Raw genomic sequence first — 19,212 nt, 5'->3', positions numbered from 1 at the left:
CAGGTTTTGGCCTCATAAATTATTAATATGTATCCTAGACACTTTCCCTGTTTTGGGCAGTTGGTGTTGGAGATCATCAAATCCTAGTTTTCATTGCATCACTGTTTACAATAGTAGGACTTGGAGGCAATTTAAATGTCCATCAGCAGAGGAATGGATGAAGAAGATGTGGTACATCAATGCAGTGGAGTATTACTCAGCCATAAAAAGGAATGAAATGGTACCATTTGCAGAGACATGGATATAGACCTAGAGATGGTCATACAGTATGAAGTAAATCAGAAAGAGAAAAACAAACATCGTATACTATTGCTTATATGTGGAACCAAGAAAAATGTTACAGGTGAACTTATTTGTAAAGCAGAAATAGAGACACAGATGTAGAGAACAAACTTTCTGAATACCTGGTGGGGAGGAGAGAGAGGAATGAATTGGGAGATTGGGATTGATTTATATACACTGCTATGTATAAAATAGATAATTCATGAGAACCTGTTGTATAGTACAGAAAACCCTACTCAGTGCTCTGTGGTGACCTAAATGGGAAGGAAATCTTAAAAAAAAGAGGGGATATATGTATAACTGATTCACTTTGCTATATAGCAGAAACTAACAACATTCTAAAGCAACTGTCCTTCAATAAAAATTAAAAAGAATAAAACAGAAACTGCATGAGCATTTGTTATGAATACGAAGTCCTGTTGGTATTTGTTCTTACTTCTCTTTAAGTTCTCCAGTTCTCCTTTTTTCCCCAATCCTTTTTCATTTCTTTCTTGATTACTATGGTTTTTATTCTGTAAATGTAGGGCTGGACTCAACCTAGGCAAGCTCTCAGGAATAAGAGGTAGTTACAGCCACAAATCTATATACATTTTCAGTATATAGAAGATATTTATAGTTACTTCTTAATTGTGTTAGTATGTTTACTCTCTGTTGTAACTTAGAAGTAGTGAAATGAATGCTGGACAGTGTCAAGCTAGGATCATAATACCCTTTGGCTGAATCTTATCCATATAAACTATGGTTTTGAGGCCCTCAAAATTCCAGAGAATGTGGTCCTTTTGGAAGAATGTTTAGATATAGCTCATGTTGATCACAACCCTTCTGATTCATGACGTGATTTCTTTTGGGTTTGGCTCCTCTTACTTCAGTAATAACTAGGCTGATGAGGCAGAGTAAGATGACACCAAGAAAAGACAGGCTGTATGTGACAGAGTAGTGGTGGCAGGTTAGACTAAAGAATGTTGCTGGACAGTTCACGGATCACATTCAGATGTGATAGTAGAGCCTGTTGAAGGCAAGGACTTTTCATATCCTAATGATACACATTGAGAATGCAGTACCTCACCAGATCTGATCATATTAGTTATATTACCTACCTTGTTGCTAAATCTAGCCACATACCATTTGTGGAAGATAAAAATGTATGTGTGTGTGTGTGTATATATATATATATATATATATATACTGTTTCCAAGTTTTGACACTTGGTGTTTTTTTTTTTACACTTGTAATTAACAAATGCTAAATAGTAAATCTAATTTCGAAAAATTTTATAACAGTAGAATTTTACAGGTAAGTCATTTTTGAGATTATATACTTTATAGTCTCTTCATTATATACATGAATAAAGGTCCATAGAAATTAAGAAGTGAAGTTTCCCCTACAGTATCACAAATAATTAGTGATAGAATTGGAGCTAAAACCTAAGTTTTTCCATCTTTGTGTTGTTTTCACCCTGGAGTGTTGTTATTCTTTGTAGACATCAGTTATAAATAATAGAAGACCATCAGCAAACTGATTATATCTTGGGTGGAACAAATAGTCCCAAATTGGCCTATAAAGTTTGCCAATTTGACCTCTGGTTTTTCCTTTATCTTATTCTCTCTGCTCAGTATTATGTTAAATAATCAAGTAATTGATTGTCTTCATGCAGGTACCAGATAAGGAATAAACCAATAAAGAATCTACACATGCCATCATTAGTGAATTTTAAACCAATAACTGGTTCAAGAGTCATCCCTCCCCTGCCCCCAGGTTTTCATTTAGGGAGGTTAAGGGAGAGTACAAGAGGGAAGTTTGTGTAATCTTGGAGTAAATGCACTACTTAGAAATAAAGGAGTATGGCTTGAGAGATGAGAAGATTGTCTCTTTTCAGTTCAGTTCTGTTGCTCAGTTGTGTCTGACTCTTTGAGACCCCATGGACTACAGCACACCAGGCTTCTCCATCCATCACCAACTCCTGAAGCTAGCTCAGACCTCATGTCCATCGAGTCAGTGATGCCATCCAACCATCTCATCCTTTGTCATACTCTTCTCCTGCCTTCAATCTTTCCCAGCATCAGGGTCTTTTCTAATGAGTCAGTTCTTCACATCGAGTGGCCAGAGTATTGGAGCTTCAGCTTCAGCATCAGTCCTTCCAATGAATATTCAGGACTAATTTCCTTTAGGATCGACTGGCTGGATCTCCTTGCAGTCCAAGGGACTCTCGAGTCTTCTCCAACACCACAGTTCAAAAGCATCAATTCTTCGGCACTCAGCTTTCTTTATGGTCCTACTCTCACATCCATACATGACTACTGGAAAAAACATAGCTTTGACTAGATGGACCTTGGCTGGCAAAGTAATGTCTCTGCTTTTTAATATGCTGTCTAGGTTGGTCATAGCTTTTCTTCCAAGGAGCAAGCGTCTTTTAATTTCATGGCTGCAGTCACCATCTGCGGTGATTTTGGAGCCAAAGAAAATAAAATCTCTCACTGTTTCCATTGTTTTTCATCTATTTGCCATGAAGTGATGGGACTGGATGCCTTGATCTTAGTTTTCTGAATGTTGAGTTTTAAGCCAGCTTTTTCACTCTCCTCTTTCACTTTCATCAAGAGGCTCTTTAGTTCCTCTTTGCTTTCTGCCATAACGGAGATGTCTTCTGCATATCTGAGGTTATTGATATTTCTTCCGGCAATCTTGATTCCAGCTTGTGCTTCATCCAGCTCGGCATTTCCCATGATGTAGTCTTGCGTATAAGTTAAATAAGCAGGGTGACAATATACAGCCTTGACATACTCCTTTCCTAATTTGGAACCAGTCCATTCCATGTCCAGTGCTAACTGTTGCTTCTTTTTTTTCTTTTTTTTTTTTTTTATAGTTTTTTGTTTTTTTAATTTTAAAATCTTTAATTCTTACATGTGTTCCCAAACATGAACCCCCCTCCCACCTCCCTCCCCATAACATCTCTGTGGGTCATCCCCATGCACCAGCCCCAAGCTAACTGTTGCTTCTTGACCTGCATACAGATTTCTCAGGAGGCAGGTCACATCTGGTATTCCCATCTCTTTCAGAATTTCCCACAGTCTGTTGTGATCCATACAGTCAAAGGCTTTGGCATCATCAATAAAGCAGAAGTAGATGTTTTTCTGGAATTTTCTTGCTTTTTGGATGATCCAACGGATATTGGCAATTTGATCTCTGGTTCCTCTGCCTTTTCTAAATCCAATTTGAACATCTGGAAGTTCATGTACTGTTGAAGCCTGGCTTGGAGAATTTTGAGCATTACTTTGCTAGTGTGTGAGATGAGTGCAGTTGTGTGGTTGTTTGAACATTCTTTGGCATTGCCTTTCTTTGGGATTGGAATGAAAACTGACCTTTTCTAGTCCTGCAGCCTCTGCTAGTTTTCCAAATTTGCTGGCATATTGAGTGCAGCACTTTCACAGCATCATCTTTTAGGATTTGAAATAGCTCAGCTGGAATTCCATCACCTCCACTAGCTTTCTAAGTCCCACTTGACTTTGCATTCCAGGATGTCTGGCTGTAGGTGAGTGATCACACCATTTTGTGGTTATCTAGGTCATTAAAATCTTTTTCTGTATAGTGCCTCTGTGTATTCTTGCCACCTCTTCTTAATATCTTCTGCTTCTGTTAGGTCCATATCGTTTCTGTCCTTTATTGTGCCCATCTTTGCACAAAATGTTCCCTTGGTATCTCTAATTTTCTTGAAGAGATCTCTAGTCTTTCCCATTCTTTTGTTTTCCTCTATTTCTTTGCATTGATCACTTAGGAAGGCTTTCTTATCTCTCCTTGCTGTTCTCTGGAACTCTGCATTCAGATGGGTATCTCTTTCCTTTTCTCTTTCCTTTTTGCTTCTCTTCTTTTCTCAGCTATTTGTAAGGCCTCCTCAGACAACCATTTTGCCTTTTTGCGTTTCTTTTTCTTGGGGATGGTTTTGACCACCTCCTCCTGTACAGTGTCACAAACCTTCATCCACAGTTCTTCCACAGACAGGCACTCTGTCTGTCAGATCTAATCCCTTGAATCTATTTGTCACTTGCACTGTATAATCGTAAAGGATTTGATTTAGGTCTACCTGCATGGTCTAGGGTTTTTCCTACTTTCTTCAGTTTAAGCCTGAATTTTCAGTAAGAAGTCACAGTCAGCTCCTGATCTTGTTTTTGCTGATGGTATAGAACTTTTCCATCTTTGACTGCAAAGAATATAATCATTCTGATAGCGGTATTGACCGTTTGATGATGTCCATATGTAGAGTCATCTGTTTTGTTGCTGGAAAAGGGTGTTTACTATGACCAGTGCGTTCTCTTGGCAAAATTCTGTTAGCCTTTGTCCTGCTTCATTTTGTATTCCAAGGCCAAATTTGCCTGTTGCTCTACATATCTCTTGACTTCCTATTCTTGTCTCTCTTAGAAGACGAAAGGACTTTTTTCTGTTATAGAAAAGAAGAAAAAGGCAAGAGTCTGAAGGGCAATGGAAATCTGTTAAAGATGGAATATTTCAATGGTAGCTATTTGAGAGAATATGTCAAAAGAAATAATAAATTGAAACCCAGGTCTTTTCCGTTTAAAGGAGAACATCTAGTTACTTAGTCTAGAAGTAGTGCAAAGACTATAATTTATAATCCAAATCAAGACCATTTTTGAAAGTGAAAGCAGTTGCTCTTGATAATGTGCTGGAACAGCAGATGTAGGTCAAAGGGTATAGTCATCCTGGCCCTTAGCCACTTGATAAAAGAATGCAAAACGCATTCTTTCTCCCTAGATTTTTAGTTCAACAGTGGCCCCTTCTGGGCAGTTGATTAATACACCAGCCTGGATTTTCCAAAGACTTGGGGTTAAGACATAGAGAGTTGAGAGGTTGGAGTGCTGGGGAAATGCTGAAGAGAGCAAGAGGCACATCTGGGGCTGATCCAAGAAAGTTCAGAGTGATTTGGTCTAATATGGATGTTTAACTGCTGGCAAATAGCCACTCAGTTAACAGCATTCTGTCCTACTGCCACTATCCAGGAAATGCGTTTACTGAGCTAAATCTCCCTCATCTCACTTTGCCCTTGTTATATGCTAATGGCAAAGAAACACCAGTACAGTATTCTCAAGTTTTATATTCTGTCTGTTGTCTTTTAGGATCAAATAAAGTGAGATCATAACTACTCTGGACTTATTTAGGAAAGATAGAAGTGTGTTAGTTGCTTCATGGTCATGATTTCTAGGATGTTGAAGAGAGATTATACTACTCAGATTGGGCGGGAGTTGCTTTGTTTTGTAGGTGAGGAAACTGATACTTAAAGAGATTGAGATTACATAGGAATGTAGCTTGTTAGCAAGCTTAAGCTTTAATTTTTTCTGATTCCTAAATCCATCATATTATTTCTCCATTTTTTGTTGTATTGGTGTATTTATTTTATTTAAAAACTTTACTTCCTATAAAATCAATGCATTCCCATGACCTAACATTAAAGGACACAGAGTGAAATGTCTTCCTCTCACTACTATCTCAGATCCACCTAGTATCCCTTTTGCAGGCAACCAGTATTGCCAATTTCCTATGGATATCTAAGCAAATAATATAAGCAAACTCTTCCCACAGTTTTAGTGAGTGGATCATGTCATAGTCAGTATAACAATGAAGTTTAGGTTGTTTCCAAATTTTTGCTATTACAAACAGTGCTGCAATGAATAATGCAATTTGCATACATATTTACAAACATATCCGTGAGATAAATTCCTAGAATTGGAATAGCTGGGCTAACGGGTATAAACATTTGTCCTTTGTCTTTTGACAGATATTACCTGATTTCCTTTCTTAAAAGTTATACCAGTTTATATTTCTATCAGCAGTGTGTATGGTTTCTCAGTTTAAAAACTATTCATTTATGGATAAAGCTGTCTATAAAGAAAAGTCCATAAGCCTCCTGAGAACCACTTTCCTCTCTCTTGATTCATTGTCCTCAAGGCAGAAAGGAGATGTATCTTATCCCTACCTTCAGTATGGTGTATTTGATAAGGCTTTGACCCTTCTTTCCAAAAATAATACAGATGCTCCTACTGTTCTTTTTTGCTGCTACAGTGAAACAGCTCTTCTTTTATTCATGTAGTAGAAATAGGACTCATTAGATTTATCATTTGAAGCATGATGAACCACTGTATCAATTTCTTTCTCAATGTGTTTACTTGACTTTAGAATTAGTCTTGTACCCCAGGATATCATTTCCTGCCTTTTCTTTCACAGTCCACTACCACTAACAATAAGTTGACAGTCATTTATTATTTTCACTAATGGACAGGAGAAGAGGAAAAGCTCTAATATAAAGTCCTAAAGTATTTATATATGATTTTCAAGTATTTTCTCTATCACCCTATACTGAGAAGGTGTAACATATTCACTCTCAGGGAGAAATGCTTGAAGAAATTCCATGTGTTACCATAGAGCAGATAGTGAGGGTGAATCTGGGACTGAGAAGCATGGATTGACAACTGGTGCTTGCCTTCCCTCTTTTTCAGTCTCACTCCTCTGGATCACTCTACTTTCAAAGCAAAGTATTTTATTTTCAAAGCAAAATGTTAGTCATTAGTAATCACAGCAGCTTGAAAATGAGAGAGCAGGCAGCCAGAGAATAGTTTAATTATAGTCTTTTTAAACATAACTGAAGTTTAAATATAAACCAAAAATGATGATTTTAAAGTTTCAGATATAGCTCTTGTATAACTCTTCCCTTTACTTCTTAAATAACTTTAAGAAAAAATAATCAAGAAACCCAATTACCTGATCAATTTGGTAAACCCAGGCTAACGACAAGAGTTAGTGGCTATAATGCCAACAGAGTCTGTGGAATTCTGTGATGTTATTCCTTACAATCCCAAAACACCCCAAATTAAGGTGAACAGCCAGAGAATACCTTAAAAGGGAGTTGTGCAAGAATTGAACAGTCACACAGTGCCATTTCCATTTGTTAAATATGAGGTATTGAGTCAGTTTGTTTGTCTGATAAATTCTTTCCTTTGGATTTAGGTGAACGGCCTGTGAGAGTTTATGCAGATGGAATATTTGACTTATTTCATTCTGGTCATGCCCGGGCTCTGATGCAAGCAAAGAACCTTTTCCCTAATACATACCTCATTGTGGGAGGTAAGAAAACACCTACTGACTTAGGTGCTGTCCAGAAAGAAATTATAGTAGCCTTTTTTCTCCTGTCTTTATAACCTGAGTACATTGACTCTTACTTTGGTTTTTAAATGAGGGATATAGTGTAGCCTCTTTAAGATGTGAAGCATATGAAGAACATGAAGTATCTAAAACCTGAACTGTATAAACCTGGAGAGAGACGCTGTAAGCTCATTGACTTGAGATGTCCAGGATTTATCTCGCTGGTTTTGGCTGGTTTCTGCAGTCTGATCCCCTATTGCCTACTTTAAAACAGCATTTACTTTAGATTTCAGTTTATCATCCTAACATGACTCTATGTTTGTATGTGTACTGTGCAGGCTCAGTTGTGTGACTTTGTGACCCCGTGGACTCTAGCCCACCAGGTTCCTCTGTCCATTCTGTTTTTCAGGCAAGAGTACTGGAATGGGTTGCCTTGCCCTTCTCCAGGGCATCTTCCCAACCCAGGGATTGAACCCACATCTCTTGCATCTCTTGACATTAGCAGACAGATTCTTTACCACTGTATCACCTGGGAAGCCCCTCAGTTTATCATTCTGAATCAGCTAAAGTACAAAAGTTTGCTAAGCAAATGTTATGTGGTCCAGTCCAGGCTAATAGGGCTTCACTGGTGGCTCAGATAGTAAAGAAGCTGCCCTCAGTGTGGGAGACCCAGCTTTGCTCCCTGGATCGGGGAGATCCCTTGGAGAAGGGAATGACAACTCATGCCAGTATTCTTGTTTAGAGAATCCCATGGACAGAGGAGCAGCCTGGTGGGCTACAGTCCATGGGGTCACAATGAGTCAGACATGATTGAGCAACTGATACTTGCCAGTCTAATAGGAAAACATTTTTTTAAACTGTTCATTGATGCAAAAAGGTACAGTAGGTTCATTTCAAAGCCAAAGATCTTATTCTTCTGTTGTATCCTCTCCTTTCCAAAGTGTGAACATAGTGAGTGTTGCTCCCGAAGGTGTATCTTGGATTAGGGAAAGCATTGTTATCCAGACTGAGCTACATTTAGAATACTGTTATCCAAGTGGGATGATTGGTTACAATCCTAGGAAATGGTAGAGGTTGGTGACCGAGGTGTGGTTAAGCAGAGGGGACTTTGACTTATAACCTTATGATGTGGTGAACTCAGTTTGCAGTGATGAGCTAACACACAACTTCAAAGGCTTCACCGTGATGAATGAAAATGAGCGCTATGATGCAGTGCAGCACTGCCGCTATGTGGATGAGGTGGTGAGGAATGCCCCCTGGACCCTGACACCAGAGTTCCTGGCAGAACACCGGGTAAGAAACTGAGTACATGTTCCCATTCCCTGTTTTGTAATTCCCTCAACTTTGAAGGCTTCTGGTCCTTGGGCTAGTTTTCCACTAGCTTTATTTTACTTCTACCTTCTCTGTAAATTTAATATAGAAGAGATGATGATGTTATTACTTCTAATAATAGTCATCCTTGACATTTTTATTGGATTTGATGGTTTAGAGGCGCTTTTACATCCATTATATTTCATTTGTTTCCCACAAAAGTCCTGTTGGGTAGTTGTTAGTTATTTCCACTTTACATATAAGAACAGGGCCAGAGAGGCCAAATAACCAGGTTACACACTAGCAAGGCTAGAAATTTAACCTCTTCAGTTATGGAGTCTATGCACCCCCACCCCTTCTCCCATAGATGTGTCCATCCTCATAGTGTACCAGCCTCTTTAGAGTATACCTAGCCCCAGCCATGCTCTCAGTTCAGTTCAGTTGCTCAGTTGTGTCTGACTTTTCGCCACTCCATGGACTGAAACATGCCAGGCTTCCCTGTCCATCACCAACTCTCAGAGTTTACTCAGACTCATGTCCACTGAGTCGGTGATGCCATCCAACCATCTCATCTGTCATACCCTTTTCCTCCCGCCTTCAATCTTTCCCAGCATCAGGGTCTTTTCAAATGAGTCAGTTCTTCCCATCAGGTAGCCAAAGTATTGGAGTTTCAGCTTCAGCATCAGTCCTTTCAATGAATACTCAGGACTGACTCCCTTTAGGATGGACTGGTTTGATCTCCTTGTAGTCCAAGGGACTTTGAAGAGTCTTTTCCAACACCACAGTTCAAAAGCATCAATTCTTTGCGCTCAGCTTTCTTTATAGTCCAACTCTCGCATCCATACACGACCACTGGAAAAACCATAGCCTTGACTAGATGGACCTTTGTTGGCAAAGTAATGTCTCTGCTTTTTAATATGCTGTCTAGGTTGGTCATAACTTTTTTTCCATACTCTCAAGGAGCTCACATTCCAGGAAGTATAATATAGAAACATGGACTTACCTTGTATTGGCTTAAATTTAGTTTTAAGACTTTTAATTTCAGGCTAGAAACTATGTGGGGTCAGAAACCAGGGAGTTTCTCACTTTGTCTCAGTGAGTTGGTATTATAAAAATCCTTATCTCTTTATTTTCCCACATTAAAAAAGCAGATTTCCTACAAAAGATGGGTTTATAGCTGAGAAGAACTTACCAGATCAGGTTGGAGGCCCTTAAGCTTGAGAAACCAGCAAGCATGTTGTCAGTTCTCTACAGTGGTGTGTAGAATGTTGAAAGTAAATTGTCCAGTGAGACAGGAAAGAACAAAAGTAGCCAAAGTGCTTCAAAAGCAGTATTTGGGTAAGCCTGAAGCTAAGGGATATTTGTTACAACTATTTAGGATTAGGACAGACCTTTTATAGTTCTGTAGCTTTTGTGCATCAACATTTAGCAGCCAGTGGTACCAAAGGTGAAGAGCAAGATTATTCTCAGCAACATAGCCAGGCAGGCCCAGGCAGAAGAGGTTAGAGGGACTCCCAGATTCCCTTTTCTCTCCTTGTTAGTAGTATATCGTCAGTCACGAGTCTGGCTTGCTCACTGTTCTTATTTTCATTTTGCTGCCTTTCTGTCCCTGACAAATTGTCCATGGGTAATTGATATGTTAGTTGAGAGTTCCTGACATAGTCCTGATGAGTGTAACATTACAATGGCTTCTGGGAGCTGGGTATGGTGGCATTAGCAATTTCATTAACAAAGGAGATACGGCCTATTCAGGAAGGAGTAAATAAATGAGGTTTAGAAAGATTGTTGATCCCAGTGCAAGAGATATTGACAGTAGTAAAGTGATAGATCTGAGACCTAAAGGTCTTTTATGGGGCTCTTGGTTGCTGTTTTTATATTCCCACTTACCTCACAGACTTAGAGAGAAACCAGTTAACAAAGAAGTGACTTCTTTCTCATATTTTTAGAAACCGTGTTTGACCAGTTCTTGTAGAGCCAGGAGGATAGGGAGGTTTCTTTTCTTCTTTTCTTGACTCCATCCACTAGCTAGCATAGCAGAAAATCCTCCAGGCCTATTTCCCACACCATGATGACTGGTATTCAGTGTGAGGGTAGCACTTCCAGGAACCAGGAGGAGCAACTAGAAGAGAAACTGGCTAGCTTCATGTTTATGATCCATAAACAGCTAGGTTGGATCACTTGTAAAAGAATCGTGAAATTTATGAGCCGAGCAAGGAGAGACAAAGAGAAAAGTTGATTTGAGCCCTGTCTTCACCTTGTGGCCCTTTTTCTGGGCCACAGATTGTTGCCTGGTTCTTTCTAAGTAGCAGTTATCCTGAGTTTTAATGATGTTTCCTTATTTTCAGATTGATTTTGTGGCTCATGATGACATCCCTTATTCTTCTGCTGGGAGTGATGATGTTTATAAGCACATCAAGGAAGCAGGTGAGTACGCTGATGTGCATCCTCATTTTATGGAGTCTCAGGAACAATGACATAGTCAATCACATCACTACAGAGGAAAATTTATACAGTGAGAAATTGAACATCCACTTTTAGGTCACACTTTGGATAAGAGGTTAAAGTGAGCATAGCATAATATCCCGGAGAAGGCAATGGCACCCCACTCCAGTACTCTTGCCTGGAAAATCCCATGGACGGAGGAGCCTGGTAGGCTGCAGTCCATGGGGTTTCAAAGAGTCAGACATGACTGAGCAACTTCACTTTCACTTTTCACTTTCATGCATTGGAGAAGGAAATGGCAACCCACTCCAGTGTTCTTGCCTGGAGAATCCCAGGGACGGGAGCCTGGTGGGCTGCCGTCTCTGGGGTCGCACAGAGTCAGACACGACTGAAGCGACTTAGCAGCAGCAGTAGCAGCATCATAATATCCATCAGTTCTCAGTCTAAACATCTACTTTTGTTATCTCTTTTAATTTCAAGTAACCTTTCTCCAGCCCCATTCTTTTCTTAATATTAGGACCTTTCCTTACTCCTAACCCTTCATTCAGTCTTTCTTCTGTATGTTAGTATCTCAGACTGTACTTAGTAATAGCAGACTCTGCTTTTTGAGGATAGGAAAGGACTGTGGCTCCCAGTTTCCATCTAGTCCTACTGCCTGAGCTATTCAGAGTATCACAGTATTTGTGTTTTGGGGTTAGGCATGTTTGCTCCAACACAGAGGACAGAAGGTATCTCCACATCAGACATCATCACTCGAATTGTCCGTGACTATGATGTGTATGCCAGGCGGAACCTCCAGAGGGGCTACACAGCAAAGGAACTCAATGTCAGCTTTATCAATGTAAGTTCTAACCTCATCCCAGAGTTCCCTGGCCCTATAGGACATGTTGCCTCTCACTTTGTCTAAGTTAAACTTGCTCTTCAATCTGCTCTTATTATCACCTCCAAAAGCTCAGTGGATACCTCTTTGCACATAGTACTACTATGCCAGGCTTTTTACAAAGAGCATTTGGATGTATCTGTTCTATAAAAAGAAGCATTATCTGCCTTTATAGTCTAGTATCACAACATTGATATAAGGACATACAGCCAATTAAATAAGAATGTGTAACTTACAAAGTACAGTGTTTATATCGAATACATTTAAAACAGTGGTTCTTAACCTTTTTTTTGGTATGGTCTTTATAAATCTGATGAAAACTATGGATCTTCTCCCTGTGTGGTTAGTAACACACAACATTTTGCATGCAACTTCTCAAGGCACATGGAACTAACTTTTAAAATTTGATTTATGAAAGCAAGTTTATCTTAGCTTAATATTGCCCTTAGAAACAAACTGCTATACATTTTGTATATAAATTATACCTCAGTAAAATTGATTTAAAAAGAAGAAAGCTGCTGTGTCTTCTATACGTGAGTAATTTACCATGCTCCCTCATTTGTTCCCAGCTCTGTGAATTATGAATGGGTAAAATGTTTTCATCTAAATTGATTTATCTGTGCAGATAAATGCTGGCTACTGTTAACAACCTAGCTGTTGTTACACTGCAGAATTTATTTTCAGGTGTTTAAGAATCCTAAACATATTCCCCTTCCCCTTTATGATCTGAAAATGAGAACACTTTTCATTTGGCTAAAGACTCCTTCCCTCCCTTTGGGAGGGTTCATACCATTTTCCCTTATTTTTAGGGACCAATGAGTATCATCCTTACTTTGCCAGTGAGCAAACAGACCTCCAGATGTTTAAAAAAAAAAACTTCTCTGTAGTCATAGAATAAGCCAGTGATGGAGGGAAAATTTTAGCACAATAAATAAATTAAGTAAAAGGTCTACTGCTTTCTTTTTCAGCCTGTTAGAGTTGACTTGTTGTTGGCAATACTGTACAGTGATCTTGTTGCTCCCTCCCTATACATATACATCTCCGTCTAGAATGGGGTTTTGGGTTTTGTTGGGCATGTTTATCTTCCAAGTTAATGTTTTGTCTTAAAAATCTGAGTTTGTTTTGTATATGCCAATCTGTTACTGGGCTTACCTTGTGCATTTAGTTTAGTCCTGGACTCTACAATCTTAGAATTATTACACTTTTACATAGGATGACCATCCAGAGCATATCTTTTCTGTTACCATGGTACGGAAGTATGGGATATATTAGAGTAAAGTGAAATTCTCAAGACCGAAAGGAATGTCTAAATAGAGTACCAAACCAAGTCTTTTCCTTCCTCTTGGTATGGAAGGTCAGAGTGAGTCTTACTTCTCAAAACGGTTATTTCTTTATCCAGGAGAAGAAATACCACTTGCAGGAGCGAGTTGACAAAGTAAAGAAGAAAGTGAAAGATGTGGAGGAAAAGTCAAAAGAATTTGTTCAGAAGGTGGAAGAAAAAAGCATTGACCTCATTCAGAAATGGGAAGAGAAATCCCGAGAATTCATTGGAAGTTTCCTGGAAATGTTTGGTCCAGAAGGAGCGCTGGTATGTTTCTTCCTGCTGGGCAATTTAGGGAAATTCAGGAAAATCTAGGGAATTCTTATGCTGTGAAAGAACTATAAAATCCTTGAGCAGAAAGGGACATTGACAATAAAAAGTTATCTAATATGGTCCCTTTATTGGGCAGAACTATATTTCAACTATCCCCGGAAAGGTTTTAAAAATCTTTACAGAAAGTGGTTATACATTCTCCTAATTTTGCCAGCTGTCTATAAACCTCCAAATATGGTGACAAGTGAGTAACCTTGCCTAGCTTGCTTCTACATTACAATTTTGGATAGAAGGAAAGGAAAGAGCAAAGAACGGTTTAAAAAAAAAAAGAAACAACTGCCTCCACTACAAGCAGCCACTGCAGGTTTGCTGGGTATGGTGGGAATTCTGTCCTTGAGGACTAGGCAAGGTCTTTTTGAGCCAGATAAAAGGTGCATGTGTAGCTATTAGCAGATGAGCCCTAGGATATCAGAAATGATCTGGCTGTGGGGGTGCTTGGATGCCAGAATAGATTATTCATGGAGAATATAGAATTTTCGGAGAACCCCCAAAACTAAGGTAGGTACCCTTTTGTCTGAGTTAATTCCTCTGTTTTTGCCTAGAACCTAGACTACAGACCAAGTAGCCTTTTAAGAATTCCTTTTAAGATTGGTTGACAGTGGATAACAGGTGGGACCCCTTAGACATGTAGTATAGCATAACCACTTTGAGAAATTGCTTAGAATTGTGTCTGTGGCTTACTTGGTCACTTTTGACATTACAGAGGGCACTCACGATAATTTCAAGTCTCAGATCTCCTCCGTTGGTTAGTAGGGTCCATAGGTTTCTTCTGACTCTTCCTTTTGGTCTCCCCAGAAACATATGCTGAAAGAGGGGAAAGGCCGGATGCTGCAGGCCATCAGTCCAAGGCAGAGTCCCAGCAACAGCCCCACTCGTGAACGTTCCCCCTCTCCCTCTTTCCGATGGCCCTTCTCTGGCAAGACTTCCCCGCCTTCCTCCCCAACAAACCTCTCCAGACACAAGTCTGCGGCCTATGATATCAGTGAGGATGAAGAAGACTAAATTTTCATCTCTCCTTTCTCCTCCCTTCCCTCTGTCCCAACCTTCAGAAGCTCTCTGTTGAATTCCAGATTGTGATCCCAACACTAATCCTAAGGACAGCTACAAAGGAAAGACAGTTGGGGCAAGAGGACTTAGGATGGGGGGACCAGACAGCCTATCCTCGGAGAGACATCACCCATCCCCACCAAGAAGGAGGCTAACTACATCTTAGAAGTCTGTTCTGCATTCATATACCCTCCCCATGGACTTTGCTTTACTGTTTATGTTCATGTGCTCTTGACAGGGAAATTGTCATTTTTATTAATTTTTTAAAAATTAGTCTTTCAAATGTAGTAAGTAGAACTAATTTTTTGCCCCCGAGGAGTGGGCAGAAGGAAGTGGTGTAATACCCAGAGGCCTTTTCTTCCTGATACACCATAGTGTTTGCCTTCTATTCTCAGGCAAACTGTCTTGCCAACTCCTTCAGGCAGTGAGCCATGCTGATGGGTGATTTGGAGGGGAAATACCATAATCTTGGTTTCCTTTTTTTAAAAAAGCTAAAAGCTGAGTAACAGCCACAAATCCCCAGTGTATACTGCTGGCACGTGTGTCCGTTTGGCTGTGGGAAGAAGGAGATCTGAGTCTGACTTTTCTTACTCCCTGAGGAGTTTCTTGTTGGACCCAATGGGGTCCATGAAGACACTGATGGGGATGGAACCAGACCACATGGCATCAGCTGCGGTTTCTATGCTGTGTTCATCTCTCAGAAAATTCTGTTGCCCAGTTATTTGGGAGCTCTCGTCAATCTCTTTTTTGTAATCTTTAAATTCTTCCTGCCTTTAAAGGGAGGAACACTTTCAGGTTTACTCTGATTGAGGAGGGGAGTTGTACAATACTCAAACCTATACAAAATCAGTTTAATTTTCCTCTGGGAGTAAGTCCCTAGCCCTACTACTCCTATCTTAATACTCATTTCCTAGCTTTTTACGAAGGATACTTTGTAAATGTCTGCAGTTTGAACATGATCTGTTAATCCATGTTGCTCATAACCATATTGAATATTGAGAGAGGTTTGCAGAGAACATAGGTGCAAAAGCATAAGGAAACATACCCCTTTTTAAAGCCTTATCTTGACCTCTTCCCCTTGTAATAGTATCCTTGACTGGAACCAGTGCCCCATAAGGTGTTTCTTTTCCCCACGGAGTTGGCATCTGGCAGAGACTCCCATCACTGCCCCTCTAGCAAGTCACCAGTGGCTCACATTACAAGAGTGTGGTAGATTCCCTCCTTCTCCCTCTGCCTGCCCCCATTTCCCCTGTTACGCTGCCCAGGGGATTCCACTTAAATTTCACATCAGAGAATGCTGAAGCTTAAGCACTTGCTGTTGAGCATGAGCTCCTTTTCAATGTGTAGTATCCTACAGCACATGACCTAGCAGATCATTATCTATCATAATCCTAATCCTTATCATATCATAAGGTTCAGGGGAAATTTGCTTCTGTCTAGGGCCCATCTCATCACTCATAAATACCCCTTGTAGGGGTGGAGTTTTAGTGTTTTCAGCTAAGAAAACCACATTTTATCTTTCCTTGCCCCTCTGCTAAGGTTGTGAGCATCTCATAGTCCCTTTCCTGAACACTTTCTGGTAAAACTTGCTCTTATGCCTGAGGGCCAGTGGCTAGAGTTACTGCCTGCCTGCACAGCAGGACTACCTAGGTTCTTAAAACTTACATCATCCAGAGAAGCAAAACGCAGCAGAGTAGAGGAATAAACAGGGTGAACCTCTTGTTGTCCTGATGGCCCATGAAAGTTACATTTCTGACTCTTCTCATGAAGGGCTATTTTTACTATCAAATCTAGTTTACACAGGCTTTGGCTTGAAACCCTTTTTTTTTGGAACTGTTGAAGTTAATGTTTTCCTATAATACCAGCTTCGTAGGATCACATATTTAACTTTTCTGCTTCAGTCTTCCCCTTTTGGGAATTCTACCCATTTCTGTTGATAGAAAAACAGTGAAATCACCACTGAAACCCACCACCTACATTTTCTCTCAAAATACATGTTGTCCAAGTATATTTGGAAAGGGAGGCAATCAGAATGTGATTTTCCTCCCTGTAGTCACTCCTCACAGGTATTGTCTGGGTCCCAAATGTTTGGCCTTCCTTCTCTGCTCTGTAGATGGGCTGCTTTTGGCATATCCTGTCCTTGGAGTATGACCTCTAGGCTAACAAGCTCCATGAGACTGCTAGCACCGGCATGTGCACGTGTTGTCGGAAAACTCTCACCCCTTCTGGTGAGCCTGTATAGCCTCAGTCTCCTAACACAGTATATCTCTGTGAAATTTTGACTAAAAGCAAAAAACTTGATGGCATGGCATGCTAGGTACTTTGGGATAAACGTGATCCTACATGCTGGACAATGGTGGGTGGGTGGAGGAAGTTGTTGGGATGATGCATTATTTGATCATTTGTGCCTAATTAAATGAGGTTAGAGGTTCACATTCCACAACTGTGTGTGTGATGTGTAAATCTTTAAATACTGTTGTTAATATTAATTTTTAACATTAATTTTAATATTACTTAAGCCCTAAATCTCACAAGCAAAGCTGTCAGCCTGAATAGGCCAAATGTGGCAGAAATGGGAGAGCCTTAAAAGTTGGTTGGCCTTATAGCCTCTCTCTGTAATAGAAGGAGAAGGGAGACAGAAGCCTTGTAGCCAGTGCTGAGGAGGTGCCATTTCATCAGTTACCTTGAGATGAGCTGGGCAGAAAGTTTGCTTTTTTCATACACTAGATTCCATAGCACTGAAGGGTAGAGGTTGAAATTTTAGAGGTGTAGAAATGGATCATTTGTACTGCTCCAGCTGCTTCTGATCGCTAGAGCCAAAGACCATTATTTCGATGAGGCTTGGGTAAGAAGGTTGGGGATGTGAGGAGGTTGAAAGTCCTGAATAAGAGAAAAAATTTGAGGGAGGTCAAGAGAGCTTTTGACCTTTTCTGATCACTGATAACATCGCAGGCAGCACCTGAGTTACATTTTTCTTATTTGTGACCACACAGCTGTCCAGGAAGTCTTTGAATATTCCATCCTCAATGATTTCTTCACAGTGCTTTGTATTCTGTCTTGATTTATGGGCAGTTTTTGTTTTTCTGGAGCTCATTGCCTTATTAATCCTGTTTTAAACCCTATATCTAAAATCTTTCCAAATCAAGTCTATTTTGCTGCTTTTGTTTAATTTCCTAAAAGCCATAGCTTTTACATGTTCTGTCAGCAGACTATCACCAGAAGTTGAGCCAATGCAGGTAGGAGAAAAGCTCCCTTAACAATGTTTTTAACTAATGGTATTTTTTTCAAGCTTATCAATATAAGTATTTTTAAAGGTATATTTTTCAAGGTCATACAATGATTGTTCTTGTTTTCTCTCATAGAATAGATTGTCATGGGATAAAGACTGGTCCCTAGCTATTATTTTTGCAAATAAATAGAACATGTTTTGGGGATTATACTGTTAAATGTTAATTTTCTTTAAAAGAAAGAAGAAAGATATTCTGTCTGCCAAAGTTTAATGTTAGTACTTAGATTTGGGTAGAAAACAAAAGTAGTTGGTTTAACATTAAAATGACTGCAGTTCTGTTTACTTAGCTTTCAAGTGGGCTTTCTCACCATTCTTAGGGAGACACTGACTGTTTTGAACACAGAGATTTGATTGGTTGAGTTGTTTTGTATTGTGGATCCTGAGAAGAGTGTTGGAAAGAAATACTGGCCTTGGCATGAATGTTGGCCCCATCACCAGTGCTGGTGTCCACAAGGACGTTTTCCTCAATCGGTGTTCAGTATATTTTTTTCCTGTCTGAGTGTTACTAAATTGTTATTGTTCAGTTATTTTGGCTTTTGTCATTAGCCAAATAAAGGCAAAGTGATTTTACCTAATGTTTCACATGTGTATTATATATTTCATGTATTTGAGACTTTTCCTGTATGATCAATTCCTTTACTTTTGCATCCTAATTTGTCTCCTCAGAATCATTGCATGACCATATCATTGCAGTTCCTTTTGCAGCTTGGTACAGAAGACTCAGAAAGCCATTGGCCCACAAAGGGAGGCTGATGTAGATCTCCCGGGTCTAATGTCATCAGTGCCCTACTGACACATCTGTAAGGGAACAACTTCCTTCTGTTCTTCAGAAGCCTCGTTTCTTTGAGACTTTGGGATCATACCGTTTTGCCTGGCTGAGTTCTGTTCCTGTTATTATACCAAGAAAACTATCATACACTCTTCCCCCTTTCATTTGCTTTGGGAAAGCTCAGAATAACCTTTCAATATACAATCTTGATGGGCTAATAGTGGCACCCACGGAGGCAATGTGCCCAGTTGTAGAAAATCAAACTCCATCCTGTTTATTAAGCTTAAAATACCTTCCTCAGGCAAGATCCAAAACAATTTCATCCTATTGCATAGTTCTGATTCATCTCTACAGTCAAGCATACATCATTAGCCAGCTTGCACTGACAATAGAAT

General features: G+C 39.7%; 1 protein-coding gene across 2 annotated transcripts in view; it reads left to right on the top strand.

Annotated features, from left to right (window-relative positions):
* Positions 1-18,611, top strand: part of PCYT1A (phosphate cytidylyltransferase 1A, choline) — a 47,731-nt gene extending 29,120 nt beyond the window's left edge. The window contains exons 4-9 of one of the 2 annotated variants that reach the window (XM_052638396.1): positions 7,291-7,407; positions 8,567-8,718; positions 11,082-11,160; positions 11,877-12,019; positions 13,458-13,646; positions 14,508-18,611. In XM_052638396.1, the coding sequence (XP_052494356.1) occupies positions 7,291-7,407; positions 8,567-8,718; positions 11,082-11,160; positions 11,877-12,019; positions 13,458-13,646; positions 14,508-14,714 (887 nt within the window). In that variant the 3' untranslated portion in view covers positions 14,715-18,611. The remainder of the gene's footprint in view (positions 1-7,290; positions 7,408-8,566; positions 8,719-11,081; positions 11,161-11,876; positions 12,020-13,457; positions 13,647-14,507) is intronic. The other variant, XM_052638400.1, reaches the window with a different exon arrangement.
* Positions 18,612-19,212: the final 601 nt, after the last annotated feature.

The sequence above is a fragment of the Budorcas taxicolor genome, chromosome 1, assembly GCF_023091745.1.
Source record: "Budorcas taxicolor isolate Tak-1 chromosome 1, Takin1.1, whole genome shotgun sequence".
NCBI classification, from domain to species: Eukaryota; Metazoa; Chordata; class Mammalia; order Artiodactyla; family Bovidae; genus Budorcas; species Budorcas taxicolor.
Note: the sequence above shows the minus strand (reverse complement) of the source record. Positions and strands in the feature narration are given on the sequence as shown.